Source organism: Arachis ipaensis, chromosome B04 (genome assembly GCF_000816755.2).
Source record: "Arachis ipaensis cultivar K30076 chromosome B04, Araip1.1, whole genome shotgun sequence".
Taxonomy (NCBI): domain Eukaryota; kingdom Viridiplantae; phylum Streptophyta; class Magnoliopsida; order Fabales; family Fabaceae; genus Arachis; species Arachis ipaensis.
This window is the reverse complement of record NC_029788.2, coordinates 12,464,159-12,481,984: the sequence shown is the minus strand read 5'-3', so window position 1 is coordinate 12,481,984 and position 17,826 is coordinate 12,464,159. Positions and strand designations below refer to the sequence as shown.

Below are 17,826 nucleotides of genomic sequence, written 5' to 3'. Positions count from 1 at the left end.
TTTTTTAATAACAATTACAAATTTTGATATTGAATCTTCGCATAACGAATTAACTTTAGACATCTTTGTCTAATTTTTCACTCATCTAAGAATATGAGCCATTTAGAACCTTATTTTAGAGTAAAAAAAATTATTAAAAAATAACATAATTGCATATATACATAGATATATAATTAAGCGCATTATATGGACATGCTGCGGAGAACAACGGTTTCAATAGTGAGACCAGGACCAAACCCAAAAAGTACACCCCAATCAAGTCCTTCTCCGGTGGTTTTAAGTCCTGCTTCAAGTGACTTCTTTCTCATCAAATCCATAATGAAGAACACACACGCACTTGACATGTTACCATAATTGCTAAGCACATCTCTGGTGGCTTTCATCTTCTCTGGCTTCAAGTTCACCTTCTCTTCAACTTGGTCCAAAATTGCACGTCCACCAGGATGTGCAATCCAAAATATTGAGTTATAATCAGATATACCTAGTGGATCAAAAGCTTTACTGAGTGCATCATTGATGTTTTGTGAAATAATATCCGGAACACTCTTGTTAAGATAGAATGTAAGTCCAACTTCACGAAGGAGACCACCGATGGCTCCATGGCTGTTAGGGACAAGTTGTTGATCAGTTGAAACAATCTCAAAGAGAGGATTCTCAACCTCTGGAACAGGATCAGAACCAATGATAATTGCAGCAGCTCCATCGGCAAACAATGCTTGTCCTACAAGACTATCCATGTCTGTCTCACTAGGACCACGAAAAGTGACTGAAGTATTTTCAGAACAAACAATAAGCACACGAGCATCCTTGTTGTTTTCAGCCAAGTCCTTAGCCAAACGAAGGACAGTGCCGCCAGCGAAGCAGCCTTGGTGGTACATCATGTACCTCTTGACGCTTGGGTCGAGCCCTAAGAGTACGATGAGTTCGTAATCAACGCCAGGCAACGCAACACCGCTGGTGGTGCAGAAGATCAAATGTGTGATCTTAGACATTGGCTGACCCCATTCCTTGATTGCCTTAGTTGCAGCCTCTTTTCCAACCCTTGGTACCTCCCTGATCATCATGTCTTCCCTTGCATCCAAGGACGGTGCTTTGTATGCGCACATGTTAGGATTCTCCTTCAGTATTTCTTCCGTTAGATATATATGTCTGTTCTTGATCTGTGTTCTCTCACCTGAAATAATAATATGTAATTCACATCCATCAAGTTATTTGTCAAATATAAAAATTGTTTATCACCATTTTTATTATTTTTGTCACATTTGTAAATTTTTTGAGCTATTTTTGTAGTGATTTGAATCTTTAGATGCTATTTTAATGGTTTATCCAAAAACTTATAATTATAAAAATAATTTTATCGTTAAATAGTTATTATTATTATTAACATTAAGCAGTGAATATGATATATCATATAATATGTTAATTATTACGTATTAATTAATATAAATCTAAAACGAAGAATTTCTGATATTGTGGATGGCAGCTCAGATTGGTGGTATATTTCTTTAATTCTTTATAGTGCTGTATGTATATATATTTTGTGTTTGGTAGAATATATTGTATTTATTTGTTGTTTCGCTTTTCTTTTTTTTTTTCTTTTTTTTTTTATTTATGGCAATCGACTTTGATTTGGTTTGTTAGAAATGTCTTAGTTTTGGGCATATCATCGAATAGGTGCATGCAGTAGGTAGCTGGGCACACGTGCTTTTTATTACCATTATATCCATGTCATGTTGAAATTAAATCTCTCGAATTAAAAATGTTTGTGTGTTACTTATTAACTAGTGGTACTTAATTAATTATTGTATATTTATAGTTAAGTGATCTTATTATTTCAGAAATACTATTTATTTTTTAAATTTTAGTTTTTAGTCCCTTCTTTGAATTTAATAATATATTATTTTAATTTTTTATACCCACTTTTACAGTAATAATTATTTAAAAAATTAAAAAATTATTTGATTTTATTTTTTCTTTCTTTTAAAAACTGAATAAAGAACAATTTTTAAAGAAAATCTAATTGTACTGTTATTATTTTAATAAGAATTTCAACATTCAAAACGATGTATACTTTGACTGGGTGTCTGAAGAGTATGGTGGATGACACTGGAGTTTACCACCATATATATGTTTGGTATTAATTAATTAGTCTTGCTTGAACAAGTTAAACAATAATATAATTAATTATATTATTTTATATACTACTACATACTATATATAATTTTTATTACTGGTCACTCTCTCATCATTTTATCAATGGAAAATATATTTTCATAAAATAACTATTGCGATTCACAACTTATAAACTTGTAACAGTAAAACTGTAGACTATATATATATATATTTGAATAATGAAAATTATATATAAAATGATAACATACATCACTTACGAATATACAATAAGTACTAGTTAGTTAATTAATAAATAAACACAAACATTTAATATTTTTTTATAATATTCTTTGATATGATGTTTATTTAATAAAATCTAATGGTTCATAAAAAGTAGTACATTTAATACGCACAAAATTGTTAGACTCATTTTAAATAGATGGTCAGTCTAAAATCAGTCTATGTTTTTTGAGCTTATTTAATGCACTATAAAATTTAAAGCATTAGATTAGGTTAATAAAAAAATCTAATAATTTTTATTTAATCTATAAATAACTTATTAAATTTATAAATAACTTATTAAAATTTACACTAAAAGATAACAAGTTTTTCAATATTTTAAATTTGCCCCAATAATAAAATTTGACCGATTCAACAATCAAGTCCTCATTTTAGCTCAGCCTTAGTTATCAACTATATATAGTCTTATACTCTTATTCATGATCGGATCTTAGTAAATGAAAGTTTCTTCACATTGTTCTTTGGTATCTGGATTAAGCTTTAATCAAATTGTTGATTTCTAATGGTAACGAATTGTAGACATTAGCGCACGCTTCAACCAGGTTGTCAAGGATAAGTGTGTTACAGTTGAGCCTCCTAATGATCCTACATTTGTGTATGGACAAAGTCACAAAACGGTGTTGCTGTTGCATTGTTATTATCCAGCTTGTCCTTTTGAATATGGTGATTTCTCTGGTAGTTGGTCTTCTCAAATAATTGAAGTAGTTCAAGATGCGCAGCCTCCTCCAACACGCAAGAAAGATTCTGCCTTGTGGGTACTAAGCTAGTTGCATATAGAATATTCATTCAATCCTAAGATACCACCTAAGGTCACTACAAGAAAAATGCTGATAGCCGTCAAATTTACCGTTGGATTTGGCGTCAGGCATTAGCGGCGAGTTTTTCGTCAAATTTACCATCGGAATTGACAATAAATTCGTCACCCTAAAATATTATTATCGGAGTTGATGTTCCGACGGTAATGTCGACAACAAAAATTGAAGGGGAAAAAAAATTTTGGTGCACTAGCTACCATCGTATTTATTGGCGAGTAAATCCGACGCTGAACCTTGTTTAGTGAAACGCTGCATTTTGGTTACCCGCACCACGCTACCGTTAGATTAATCCGATGGTAAATTCGACGGTAATCGTGCCCTAAATTCGAACCGTAAACCCTCTTCCTCTTTATTTCGAAATTGGTTTCTATCTTTACTCTCTTACCCTCTCTCTCTCTCTCTCTCTCTCTCTCTCTCTCTAACCTCTCAGTCTCTCTCTAGCCCCGTGCCGTCGTTGCTGGAACCATCGTTGCTACCCTGCCCTGCAGCCGCTGCTCAAAACGCCCCTTCACTGTTATCTGTTCTCGCCGTTGTTGGCCTACTGTCATTGGAAAGGCCACCACCGCCGCTGCTCGAACCACCCATTTCTGTTCCAGGTTTTCTCTCTTCTCTCTTTCAATTAGTTTAATTAGATTAATTTATGTTTTAGTTGATTTTAGGTGGTTAGGGGTTTTCATTGAATCTGTTTTTCATGCTATTTAATTTCTATTTAGTTAATCTTAATTTCATTTAGTTAGTTGATTTTTAGTACATAGTTTAGGTAGATTAATTTTTGTTGTAAATTGATTTTAGGCGGTGAGGTTAGGATAATTTAGTTAGATTGATAGGTTCTGATCTCTACTCAATGTCTTTGGAATTATTATCTGAGATTGCCGATTGTTGTTGCTGGGATTATTTGAATTAGATCGAATGGGACACGTGGTTGAAGTAGAGGGCGGGCTTCCAACAAATTCCCTAGGATTATTTTGCTGATTCATATTGCTACTGGAAGTGCTGGTTTATGCTGATTAATTACAGCGTTCTGCCGTATGCATAGCTAGTGATGTTTCATCATGTTATTTTGTACCTTTTTGAGTTTGCATAGGATAATTTTTTGGATTGTTAGAATGCTTTGAAAGTTAGAATGCTTTGTTAGAATGCTATGAAAGTTAGAATACTTTGAAAAGAAAATAAGATAGAATGAAGTTAAAATGGTCTGAAAGTCTAATTTAATGATTTTGAAACTAAAACACTACGTAATTTTCTTTTTTTATTTACTAAACTAAACCACTTTTTGAATTATTTGTTATTTCTTGAGTTTCTTCTTATGTCATTATTGGTTGGTGTTTGTTATGTTATTAATATGTTACTAATGTATTCGCTGTACAGACATGACGATAGACAGCAGGGGTAGGTCGAGTGGAACACGTGGTCGTAGTAGAGGGCGGGCTTCCACCAAACCCCCTAGGGTTGCCTAGTCATCGCCCGCTATCCTAGCTACCCCGTCGACCCATGTGACGTCACAGGCAGGTCCATCGGACTAGCAATTTATCATGGTCCCAAACCCGAACTAGATGCCTCCTTCTGCTACGCCCCCTGCAAATGCAGCGACGATGTCGACAGAGCCTGCGGTGGGTGATACCTCCAATGCCCCCGAGTAGGATTTCCCTCCACCATCGCCCGTCATCCGGCTGAGGATTTGGCCCGATGGCATGCTGTCATGAGTTTAATTTTTTAATATTAAGTTTGTTTATCTTAAGTTTGTTTGTGCTAAGTTTGTTTATCTTATTTGATTGTTAATGTGCGGTCTGTTCTCTGACAGGTTTGCACCAAACCCAAATGCTTGCACACAGAAGATATCTGAGGTTATTAAGTCCATGTATGACCATTCGTGGCCGATCTACACGCAGATCCTGGCTAAGACCAGAGAGCGCTGGTTTCAGAAGTGGGCAGTAAGAACCCAATTTGGTTAGAATTAATTTACTATATTTGAACTGTATTTTTTCCAACTAAATAAAGTTGGTGAATCACTTTGTGCAATTGAAATTCATATGGGATATAGAGCATAACCTCATGATCTGGAAGATCTATGACCACCGAACAACCAAACGTTTTCAGCAGATGATGAGCGATGTTCGTCAGGAAAAAGACCACCTAACCTTGTGGATCCGTCCAAACATCAAGCGTGATCTGGAGGCTCATTTTAGAGATAACAAGGGCTTCAAGCGTCGCTGTCTAACGAACATCACCAACAGGACTTCGCCCCAGTCGTCGAGGTATACTAGTGGGTCGGCGACCTTCATGAAGACGAAGACGAGACTGGTAAGAATTTTAGCATTGTTTTTTGTTATAGTAGTCACTTGAATTAGTTAGTAGAGTTTAGGGTGTTTAATTTCCTTTTTCATTATCAAGTTACTTAAGTAGTTAGTAGAGTTTAGAGTGTTTAATTTTAAGTTTTTCTGGATTTAGGTGGTTAGAATAGGTTAGATAGGCTCTGAGATTGCTGGAAAATGTTGGATTATTTAACTATTTGTTGATTCCTGTTGCTGAAATTAATAGGAAAATGCTTGACTGTGAAAATAATGATGTTAATTTAGGTTTGACGGAACCCTTCAAGGGTGGCTAAATCCGAATTTCGGGGAGACTCTGTCAAAATTTTTATAAGATTTTTAATGAAATAAAAAAATTAAAATTATGTTTTCGAAATTAGAATTAAGATTTCCTGCTTCATATATATTTGTCTATCATTGTTTAATTTGTTCATTTATTTTATTATTTGGTTGATATATTAATTTGTAGTCTAAGTCGTTGGATCGTGAGGTGACACTAGCGGATACCTCCAAGTATACCCATACTTTGAAGGCAAACAAGGAGAGATTTGTTGATGAGCGGTCGGCGAGACATTATATAAGTTTAAATTAATCCTAAATTTCAGCTTTATTTGGTTTAAAGTCAATTATTTAACTATTATCCTAATCATAACTAACGTGTGTGCTGCAGGAGGAGTATCAGCAGAGGTTGGAGGCCGCGACTCAGCAATCTCAGCTACCTAGTGGAGTCGATGAAGCCATCTCCGATACCTCAGTCGTGGATTACAACAGGATTTGGTGCGAGACCGTCTCTGAACCCTACAAGAATCACCGCTACGGGATTGGCTCGTTCTTCACCAGTGGCCTCTGCTCCTCTGTGTTGGCGGCTTCCTACCTTTGCCACCAGCCTTGCTGATCCCCAGAAAGTTATCGACCTGAGGGAGGAGGTGTAGAAGCTAAGACAGGAGCTTCACTAGCAACCGGAGTAGTCTGAGCAGAGGTATCGAGAGATTCTTGCAAGCATTGCCACTAGCTCAGACCTAACGGAGAAGTTAGAGTAGCTCGATTGGTTGTGATAGCAGATGGAGGAGTACAGCCAGCAGATGCGTGCTAGAGGCAGCGGCACTGCTGGTTCCAACGGCAACGCTACTTGTGGGGGACCGACGACAGCAGCTACTCCGCCGCCTCAGCAGAAGGACCACGACGCTGCCGCTACCGATGATTATCAGGATCTGTAGGGGTTAGGTTTCTATGCATTTTTGTTAGTTTAGGGTACAATACTCTGCTTCTATGATATTTTATTGTTAACAAGTGTTTTAATTTCATTTGACTGTTAGTTGTGGCTAAACAATGCCAGAAAAAAAAATAAAAAGCCTACTGGTGGATGTTCCGTCGGATTAATCATCAACTCAGACTCGACAATCCATTGAAAGAACCAACGAAAAAATCCGCCGATAATTTGCGTTAGACGAAAAAATCTTCCAATAAAAATTTTCTTGTGCCGTTTATAGTCAACTCAGTTTTTAGATTATTTAGTTGCTTAATAGTTGCGAAACATTTTGGCAAATTCATCAAATAGCATTATTCCAGCAGAATGTTTCCTTCACATTTCTTGGTATGACTTACATTGTTTAATAAAATAAGTTAATTATTAGTACTTGTTAGCCACCAATAATTGTCTCACTGTGCAGGTTTCTTTTGTAGTTAGTACTTGTTTAATTGCTAGAGATGGATTAGTTAATGTAGATAGTAATTATTTAAAATTCATGTAATTAGATACTAGTTATTCAAGTGTCAAAGCTCAAAGCATAAAACTATTTCGTGCTAAAATTTGTTTCAACTTTCAACACTCCAACATATTAAAAGGGTTAGATTTCTCCATTTTAGACCAAAGAAAAATAAGAAAACAGAAGAAGTGCACTTTATATATAAACAAATAGTCTAATTTGTTTATGTTTGAGTCAGTCAAACAATGACATTAGAAATTCTTCTATTGATTATGATACTTGTTATTGCTGAAAGTTTCTGAAACCTAATTCCTCTTTAGTGGATTTAAGTTGATTTGAATGGCTGGTTATTATTTTTTAGTTTTCATGATTATGATTCCTGATTCTTGTTTTCTAGATAAGTAAAGTATCATTTTTATCCCCAACATTTGGGGTTAGTCCCAAAATTGTCCCTGACGTTTAAATCGTCCTATTTAAGTCCCTAACGTTTCAAAATTGGTTCAATGTTGTCCTGCCATTAGAGATCTGTTAACAGAATTGACGGCAGGACAAAATTGAGATGATTTTGAAACATTAGAGACTTAAATAGGACGAAAATGTTGGGGACAAAAATGATACATAAAAATAAATTTTAATTTTATCCTTCAATAATATCAATTTTTTATGCTACATAGTTATTCAATTATTTTTTAACTAAATCTAAATAAATTAAACTTAATCACATTAATTTTATTCTAAATAAATTTATTTTTTTTTTATAATTTTACTCTTAAAGATTTTTACTCATCATGAAATATTTGTAGAATAAATAGTACATAAACTTGCAAAAAAAGAAAAAATGATACATGTACAATAAAGTATAAATTGTATTTTTTGTCTCTAATGTATCAAAATTCTTTAATGTTTAAGAGTAAAAGTCATTAAAAGTAAAATTATAAAAACTAAATTTATTTAGAATGAAAGTAATGTGATTATGTGTAATTTACTTAGATGTGATTAAAAAATAATTGAATAACTATGTACCGTAAAAAATTGATATTATTAAAAGATAAAATTAAAATTTATTTCTATGTATCGTTTTTGTCTCCAACGTTTTCGTCCTATTTACATCCCTAACGTTTCAAAATCGTCAAAATTTTGTCCCATCATCAATTCTGTTAATAGATCCCTACCGGCAGGACAACATTGAACCAATTTTAAAAGGTTAGGGACTTAAATATGACGATTTAAATGTTAGGGATAACTTTGGGACTTACCCCAAACGTTGGGGACAAAAATGATACTTTACTCTTTCTAGATTTAATGATTAGTGTTGATTCTTGTTTGTGGGTTGTTGTTAGGTTTTTGCCGAACCCGAACGTGTTGATTCTTGTTTGGTTGTTGTTGTTAGGTTTTATGCAGGAGATGACGAATGTCATAAAGCTGATGTACGAACAGCCCTAACCCAGCTACACAAATATCTCCACTGAGACTAGGCAGCGCTGATTTGAGAAATGAGCCGTTTTAAACCTTTTTAACTAGTTTATATCCTCTATCTTGTTTACCTAAAATTAAAGCTTCTTTGTTGCAGCTGTACTTTATTTGGGATGCTGAGCACGACCTGACTATTTGGAAGATATTCGACTATAGGATGGGTCAGCGACTCAAGCAGATGCTGGATGATGTTCGTCATGGTTGGGACCAGTGGATGCGCTGGCCTTGACCGGAGGTAAAGAAGGGGATGTTAGCTCATTCAGAGGCCGACTCGGGGTTCAGGTGTTGGCGTCTCACCAACTGAGCTAATAGGGCATCGACCAGGTCATCCAGGTACACTGGCAGCTCGGCAACCTTCATGAAGACGAAGGCCATGCTGGTATATAGTTCCTTTAATATTGTTAATAACTTCGTTATGTTATTTATTTTGCATATCATTACTAGGCATTCTATTAATTTTGTATTTCAATGCAACTGGTGTAGTCGAAGGCATTGGAACGTGAGGCCATATTGGAGGAGACGTTCAAGTATACCCACATGTTGAAGGAGAACAAAGCGAGATTTGTTGATCAACGGTCTCAAGACCATTATGTGAGTAAACATATAACTGATTATCTTTTGCTATGAAATTATTAGAGATTAACTATATATCTTTCTTACTAATCACAGTAACTTGTGCTAATTGCACAGGAGTCTTACACACAGAGACTAGAGCCCGCGACTCAGCAGTCTCAGCAAAGTGGGGAAGACGCCACTGATGGATCTGTGGCCTCAGTCGTCGACCCCGATGCGGTTTGGCACGAGACCGCCTCAGCCTCGTACAAGAATAGCGTATACAGGATGGGGTCGTTCTTCACCAGCAGCCTTCTCACCTCGACGTTGAGGCCGTCGTCAGGCTCTACAACCAGTCAAGCCGTCCAGCTCGAGAAAGGCGTGGATTTAAAGCTCCAGGTGCAGGAGCTCCAGCGCAGCCTTCATTAGCAGGCTCAGGAGCTTAATGATTATCAGGAGAGGAATCCGAAGATCCTCACCCGGGTGACGTCTATGGATGAGCTCAGGCTGGAGTTTAGGGAGTCGCTAGAGCAGATGCAGCGTATGGAGGCTCAGATGGAGGTGTACCAGGCCCAGATGCACGCCGCTGGCATCGACCTTGCTAGTGGGAATGGTAGAACTGGTGGCACATGGACATCGTCACCGAGTCCTACACCCCCGACTTAGGGCCACGAAACTGACGACGACGATTACCTGAATTTGTAGATATTAGGTTTTTGTTTTATTGTTTCATACATTTATTTGGTGTACTTGACTTTTATTTAATTTGCACATTGTATTATTTGTTTATTTTAAATAAAAAAGTCTTCATTATTTATGAATTGACCACTAATTGTACGAAAAAATTTAAATTTAAAATTAAAATTAACTATTTATTTCAAATTCCAAAAAAAAAATTGACATTACCGTTGGAATTACGGTAGGAATTATCCAATGGTAACATGGTGCAAAACAACATGTTTGGTACCAACATTACTGTCGAAAAAATCCACCGGTAATTAATTGGTTTTCTGAGTTGGTAATCCACTGCAAAATCCGACAGTAATTCTGTCGGACGAAATAAATCCAACGGTAAATATTTACCGGCGAGGTTTTTACCGTCTGATTATTTTCGATGGTAAATCCGATGATAAATTGATTACCATCGGATATATTTAAAGAATCCGACGGTAAATCTGACATTACTCAGCATTTTTCTTATAGTGCAAGACATCTCCACTAAGATATGTGTGATCCCCAAGGTTGAAATCGAGCTACAAGATAGTAGATTCTATCACGTATATCAAATTTGGAAACTTACTTTACGCAACGCACCAACTTATATGTTTCATCTTCCACACAGTAAATGTACAGTTACCTTGAAAAATATTGCAATGATACTTGATATCCCAATAGATGGTATGCCTATGTTAGAATTTACAAATAACAATGTTACTGGCCTCAAATATAAATTTATGATACAATTTAGCATTTTACCTACTGTAGTTGATCGTAAAGGAAGCCGTGTCAAGTTTGCATGGCTTTGCACCTAAATCACTGCATGTAGTTGGGTACAACACTTGGTAGACAGATGTACGTGAATATTCACATATTATTTGTTTGGGACAAATTTGTTTTATGACAAGTTAGGATTGTTAATCTACTGGAAGTTCTTGCCTCTGTTCCAAAATCTTTCTAAGATTAGGGATTTTAGTTGGGAATCTGCTTGCCTGACACATTTATATAGAGCATTATGTCGGACATCATGTTATGATTACAAGGATGTGGATGGCACTTTGGCACTACTATGTGTATAGGCTTGGGAACGGTTACCATTCCTAGCACTGGTTCAATCACAGCAAAAATTTCAGCTTACTTGCAAGTAAAATTACTTAATATATATTATTTAAATATATTATTAAATATATCGATTGTGAAAATTAAGGTTTTATTTTATTTCAGCTGGATTGATTGGCGATCGCAATTTCAAGGATATAAAAAGTGGACCATCTCTCATATCAGGCAGTTACTAGATGATATTCTTGCAGATGGAGTAAAGTTTTTATTCTATTTAATTGTGTTTCTATTATTGTGCATCTTTTATTTATATTTATACGTTTATTTTGTTACATTTTTGGCTTTTTGCAGTTTATGTGAACCCAAATAGTCATGATCATTAGGGGTGCACATTAAAAAATCAAAATGTGGTCAACCAGTTAAAAAATCATAACCATATTTTAGTTAACCAATTTAACAAAATAATTTTAAAATCATATCTATATTTTTTAAAATTGGTTAACGGTTAACGGTCCAAATTTAAAAAAACCGATTAACCAAAACCAAATTTTAAAAAATTTTAATTTTAATTTTCTAGAATAAAAATTCAATTTTAAAAAAAATAGTTTTTTTAGAAAACCAGTTTCTTAATCCGAAAATCGGTTTTTTGGTTTAAAAATCAATTTTTTATCCAAAAATTGGTTTTATTTTTTCAAAAACCAGTTATTTTTCAAAATCGATTTTTATTCTTATAACCGGTTAAAAACCGATTTTTAAATTTTATAACCGGTTAATAACTAGTTTTATCATATAAAAGCAATTTGGTTAATTAACCAAGAATAAATTTTTGGTTAACCAAAAAATAAATTTGGTTTTTAGATTAACCAAACCATGTACAACCTTAATGATCATATAAGGAACATTGTAGTTCCAAATGACATCTTGCAGCATTGCTTAATATAGAGTGCAACCGTGTAACATGATAAGTGCCCTCAACTATTATATCATCTTTATCCACATCTTCAGTTCGACCAGCAATATGATAAGTTTCCTCAAATTTCTTTTCATTTTTAGTGTTATAAATCGTCCAGTCGATATTAGATTTTGATAAATAACCTCAACAAATTCTTTTAACTCAACATATAACTCGATAACTGACACTTGTGTCCGAGTTTGCTGGTAGATCGAGAACATCCCTTGCATACTTGCTTCATTAGCCACATACATTATTTGAAACTGAACGAAACCATCGAATACTAATACAGTCTGTCTACAAAGAATATTTGTAACTCTCTTTAATACTTGATTATCAATATATTGACAAAGTATACTCTTAGATTTCTCATATGTTATTACAAAAGGAATAACAAAATCACATAGATTTTCACACACAAAACTCACACCTTTAAATTTTTCAGAAAAAATTGACCATTATAATATATTTTCAACCTAGCACCTCTCTCCATTTTTATAATCTTACACTCTCAAGGAAAAAATCTCTCACACTCACACTCACACTCACACTCACACTCAACCTAACAAATCTATTCTTCCTTTTATAACACTTCAATTATATTTTTTAAATAGAAAAAATACAATACGCCTCCTGTATAACGTCAATATGCCCCTGTGTAATGTCAATACACCTCCTGTGTATTGACAATAACTCCATGTATTGTGTTTTTAATATTAAAATAACACAATACGTCCCTGCATCTTGTACTTTTAAATATTTAAAAATGCAATACGCTTTTTGTATATTACTGCAGATAAATTTAAAAAAAAATTGCTACAACAATTTGTCCACCACAAATTGTCCCACCCAAAATTTTAAAAAATACATAAGATCTAATAATTAAGTGTTATACCAAAACCTGATAAATATCTAAAAAAACAAATATCTAAAAAAACAGCAACGAAGTTGTTATTTTTGCAAAATTGACTAATAAATATATTAAAGCATAAATGTTCTTATTTTGTTACAAAATGAACATTAATGAATTTTTTATTTAGATAAAAAATTATTAAAAATATAAATATAATATCAAAATAGGATAGAGCTCTTCAAAACGAGAATCTTCCACAGCAACATCAAGGCCAGAATAGCTTCCGGAGGTTCAATAATAATAATAACCAGGGAAGAGGACGCGGAAAACAGGCTCAGCTTCCGCAGGACGGCTTGACTTGCAGGAGGTGTGGAAGGTACCACCCAAACACTCCGCAGGCGGGACGAGTGTATACTATGATGGCGGCTGGTGCTGAGAGCATAGATGCTCCGGTTAGAGGTAATGATGAACTAGTAATCAAAATTTTGACTGCTTTACATGATGATGACCTGTAACACTTATCATAATCCACCACCGGGTTGTGAGAATTGTGATTTCCAAGGAAATGATCAAAAGATGACTTTTTATTACTGAGACAAACAGTATTTGGTTGACTTTGAGGGAGTGACTAGGTTCTTGAAGAATAATAGCTAGAGTTATTGGTGCACGAAATTACAATCACACTTTTGCAACTCCGCACGACTAACCAGCAAGTGCACTAGGTCGTCCAAGTAATACCTTACGTGAGTAAGGGTTGATCCCACGGAGATTGTCGGCTTGAAGCAAGCTATGGTTATCTTGTAACTCTTAGTCAGGATATCAATAATTCTCAGATTTAATTGTAAAAAGTAAAAGAACATGAAATAAATACTTGTTATGCAGTAATGAAGAACAAGTTAAGGCTTTGGAGATGCTTTGTCTTCTGAATCTCTGCTTTCCTACTATCTTCTTCTTCATACACGCAAGGCTCCTTCTATAGCAAGCTTTATGTTGGGCATCACCGTTGTCAATGGCTACTTCCCGTCCTCTCAGTGAAAACGTTCCAAATGCGCTGTCACCGCATGGCTAATCATCTGTCAGTTCTCGATCATGCTGGAATAGGATCCATTGATCCTTTTGCGTCTGTTACACGCCCAACAATCGCGAGTTCGAAGCTCGTCACAGCCATCCCTTCCCAGATCCTACTTAGAATACCACAGACAAGGTTTAGATGTTCCGGATCTCAGGAATGGCCGCCAATAATTCTAGCTTATACCACGAAGACTCTGATCTGAATCATGAGGCTAAGAGATATGCATTCAATCTAAGGTAGAACGGATGTGGTTTTCAGGCATGCGTTCATAGGTGAGAATGATGATGAGTGTCACAGATCATCACATTCATCAGGTTGAAGTGCGAATGAATATCTTAGAATAGAAGCAAGCGTGATAGAATGAAAAACAGTAGTAATTGCATTAATTCATGAAGAACAGCAGAGCTCCTTACCCCCAACAATGGATTTTAGAGACTCATGCCATAGAGAATACAATAGGAAACGTGTAAAGTGTCATGAGGTACAAAATGAATCACTAAAAGTAGTTTTTATAGTAAACTGGTGACCTAGGGTTACAGAAAATGAGTAAGCTAGGGTGTTTAGTGTAAAAATCCACTTCCGGGGCCTACTTGGTGTGTGCTTGGGCTGAGCATTGAAGCTTTCATGTGTAGAGACTTTTCTTGGAGTTAAACGCCAGCTTTTGTGCCAGTTTGGGCGTTTAACTCCAGTTTTTATGCCAGTTCCGGCGTTAAACGCCAGAATTCTTGAGCTGACTTTGAACGCCTGTTTGGGATATCAAATCTCGGGCAAAGTATAGACTATTATATATTGCTGGAAAGCCTAGGATGTCTACTTTCCAACGCAATTGAGAGCGCACCAATTGGGTATCTGTAGCTCCAGAAAATCTTCTTCGAGTACAGGGAGGTCAGAATCCAACAGCATCTGCAGTCCTTTTTCAGCCTCTGAATCAGATTTTTGCTCAGGTCCCTCAATTTCAGCCAGAAAATACCTGAAATCACAGAAAAAATACACAAACTCATAGTAAAGTACAGAAAAGTGAATTTTAAATAAAAACTAATAAAAATATAATAAAAACTAATTAAAATATACTAAAAACATACTAAAAACAATGCCAAAAAGCGTATAAATTATCCGCTCATCACAACACCAAACTTAAATTGTTGCTTGTCCCCAAGCAACTAAAAATCAAATAGGATAAAAACAAGAGAATATACAATGAATTCCAAAAACATCTATGAAGATCAGTATTAATTTTAGCTTTTTGCCTCTGAATAGTTTTGGCATCTCACTTTTTCCTTTGAAGTTCAGAATGATTGGCTTCTATAGGAACTCAGAATCCAGATAGTGTTATTGATTCTCCTAGTTAAGTATGTTGATTCTTGAACACAGCTACTTTATGAGTCTTGGCCGTGACCCTAAGCATTTTGTTTTTCAGTATTACTACCGGATACATAAATGCCACAGACACATAACTGGGTGAACCTTTTCAGATTGTGACTTAGCTTTGCTAGAGTCCCCAATTAGAGGTGTCCAGAGCTCTTAAGCACACTCTTTTTGCTTTAGGACCACGACTTTAACCGCTCAGTCTCAAGTTTTCACTTGACACCTTCACGCCACAAGCACATGGTTAGGGACAGCTTGGTTTAGCCGCTTAGGCCAGGATTTTATTCCTGTGGGCCCTCCTATCCACTGATGGTCAAAGCCTTGGATCCTTTTTATTTTACCCTTGCCTTTTGGTTTAAAGGGTTATTGGCTTTTTCTGCTTGCTTTTTCTTTTTCTTCTCTTTTTTTTTGCAAGCTTTTTATTCACTATTTTTTCTTGCTTCAAGAATCAATTTTATGATTTTTCAGATTATCAAATAACATTTCTCCTTTTCCATCATTCTTTCAAGAGCCAACAATTTTAACATTCATGAACAACAAATTCAAAAATATGCACTGTTCACGCATTCATTCAGAAAAACAATAGTATTTCCACCACATCAAAATAACTAAACTGTTTTAAAATTTGAAATTCATGCACTTCTTTTTCTTTTTCAATTAAAAGGAATGCTCTTGGTGCTCCACCCTTAGTTGTCCCATGTTGGAACTTAATTCTCCTAGGGAGGTGTTGATTTGCTCCCATTAGTTTTGTGGAGGAAAATGCATCCCTTGAGGCATCTTAGGGATTTCATGATGAGGAATTTCCTCATGCTCTTGGTGAGGTCCATGAGTGGGCTCTCTTGTTTGCTCCATCCTTTTCTTAGTGATGGGCTTGTCCTCTTCAATGAGGAGTCTTGGCCACAACTTCATAGAAGTGGTCTTGATGGACCTTTGAGATGAATCTCTCCATCTCCCATGACTCGAAGGTGGAAGCTTTTGCCTTCCCTTTCCTCTTTCTAGAGGTTTCTTCGGCCTTTGGTGCCATAAATGGTTATGGAAAAATAAAAAGCAACGCTTTTACCACACCAAACTTAGAAGGTTTGCTTGTCCTCGAGCAAAAGAAGAAAGAAAAGAGGAGAAGAAGAAGAAATAGAGGAGATGGAGGGTAGTGAAGGTTTCGGCCAAGGTGGGTGGAGTAGTGTGTAAGAAGTGTGAAAATGAAGGAGTGAAGATGGGTTTATATAGGGGTGGAGAGAGGGTTGGGTTTTGGCCATGTATGGGTGGGTTTGGGAGGGAAAGTGGTTTGGTGAAGGGAGAGAGTGAGTTGAGGTTGGTGGGGATCCCGTGGGTCCACAGATCCTGAGGTGTCAAGGATTTCTCATCCCTGCACCTGTTAGGCGTGCAAAACACCCATTGCTGCCAATCCTGGCGTTAAACGCCAGGTTGCTACCTATTTCTGGCGTTTAACGCCAGCTTCTTGCCCTTTTCTGGCGTTAAACGCCAGCTCTGTGCCCATTTCTGGCGTTTAAACGCCAGTAAGTTTCTCCTCCAGGGTGTGCTGTTTTTAATGCTGTTTTCATTCTATTTTTTGCTTTTTCAGTTGTTTTTGTGACTCCACATGATCATCAACCTACAGAAAACATAAAATAACAATAGAAAATAAATAGATATAATAAAATTGGGTTGCCTCCCAACAAGCGCTTCTTTATTGTCTTTAGCTGGACCTTGACTGAGTTTTATTCTAGTCTCAGTTTTGAGCATTCTTGCTCAAAATTGCTTTCAAGATAATGTTTGATTCTCTGTCCATTAACAATGAACTTTTTGTCAGAATCAATATCCTGAAGCTCAACATATCCATATGGTGACACACCTGTAATCACATATGGTCCCCTCCACCGGGATTTTAATTTCCCGGGGAATAATCTGAGTCTAGAGTTGAACAGCAGAACTTTTTGTCCTGACTCAAAGACTCTAGATGACAATTTCTTGTCATGCCACTTTTTTGCTTTTTCCTTATAAATTTTTGCATTTTCAAAAGCATTGAGTCTGAATTCCTCTAGCTCATTTAGTTGGAGCAATCTTTTCTCTCCAGCTAACTTAGCATCCAGGTTTAGGAATCTGGTTGTCCAGTAGGCTTTATGTTTCAGTTCCACGGGCAGATGACAGGCCTTGCCATACACAAGCTGGTATGGAGAGGTTCCTATAGGAGTCTTGAATGCTGTTCTGTATGCCCACAGAGCATCATCCAAGCTCTTTGCCCAATCCTTTCTACGGGCAATTATAGTCCGTTCCAGGATTCTCTTTAGTTTTCTATTAGAGACTTCAGCCTGCCCATTTGTCTGTGGATGATACGGAGTTGCTACTTTGTGGCTAATTCCATATCGAACCATAGCAGAGTAAAGCTGTTTATTGCAGAAATGGGTGCCCCCATCACTGATTAGTACTCTGAGAACACCAAATCTACTGAAAATATATTTCTCGAGGAACTTCAGCACAGTCTTGGTATCATTAGTGGGTGTGGCAATTGCTTCCACCCATTTAGATACGTAGTCTACTGCCACC

The 17,826-nt window shown here is 36.0% G+C and overlaps 1 protein-coding gene across 1 annotated transcript in view; it reads right to left on the bottom strand.

Moving 5' to 3' along the window:
* The window catches only part of LOC107638902 (stilbene synthase 1), a 45,979-nt gene continuing 28,153 nt past the window's right edge, over nt 1-17,826 (bottom strand). Inside the window, exon 2 of the mRNA XM_016342302.2 lies at nt 1-1,174. Within this exon, the coding sequence (XP_016197788.1) occupies nt 183-1,174 (992 nt within the window). The 3' untranslated portion in view covers nt 1-182. The remainder of the gene's footprint in view (nt 1,175-17,826) is intronic.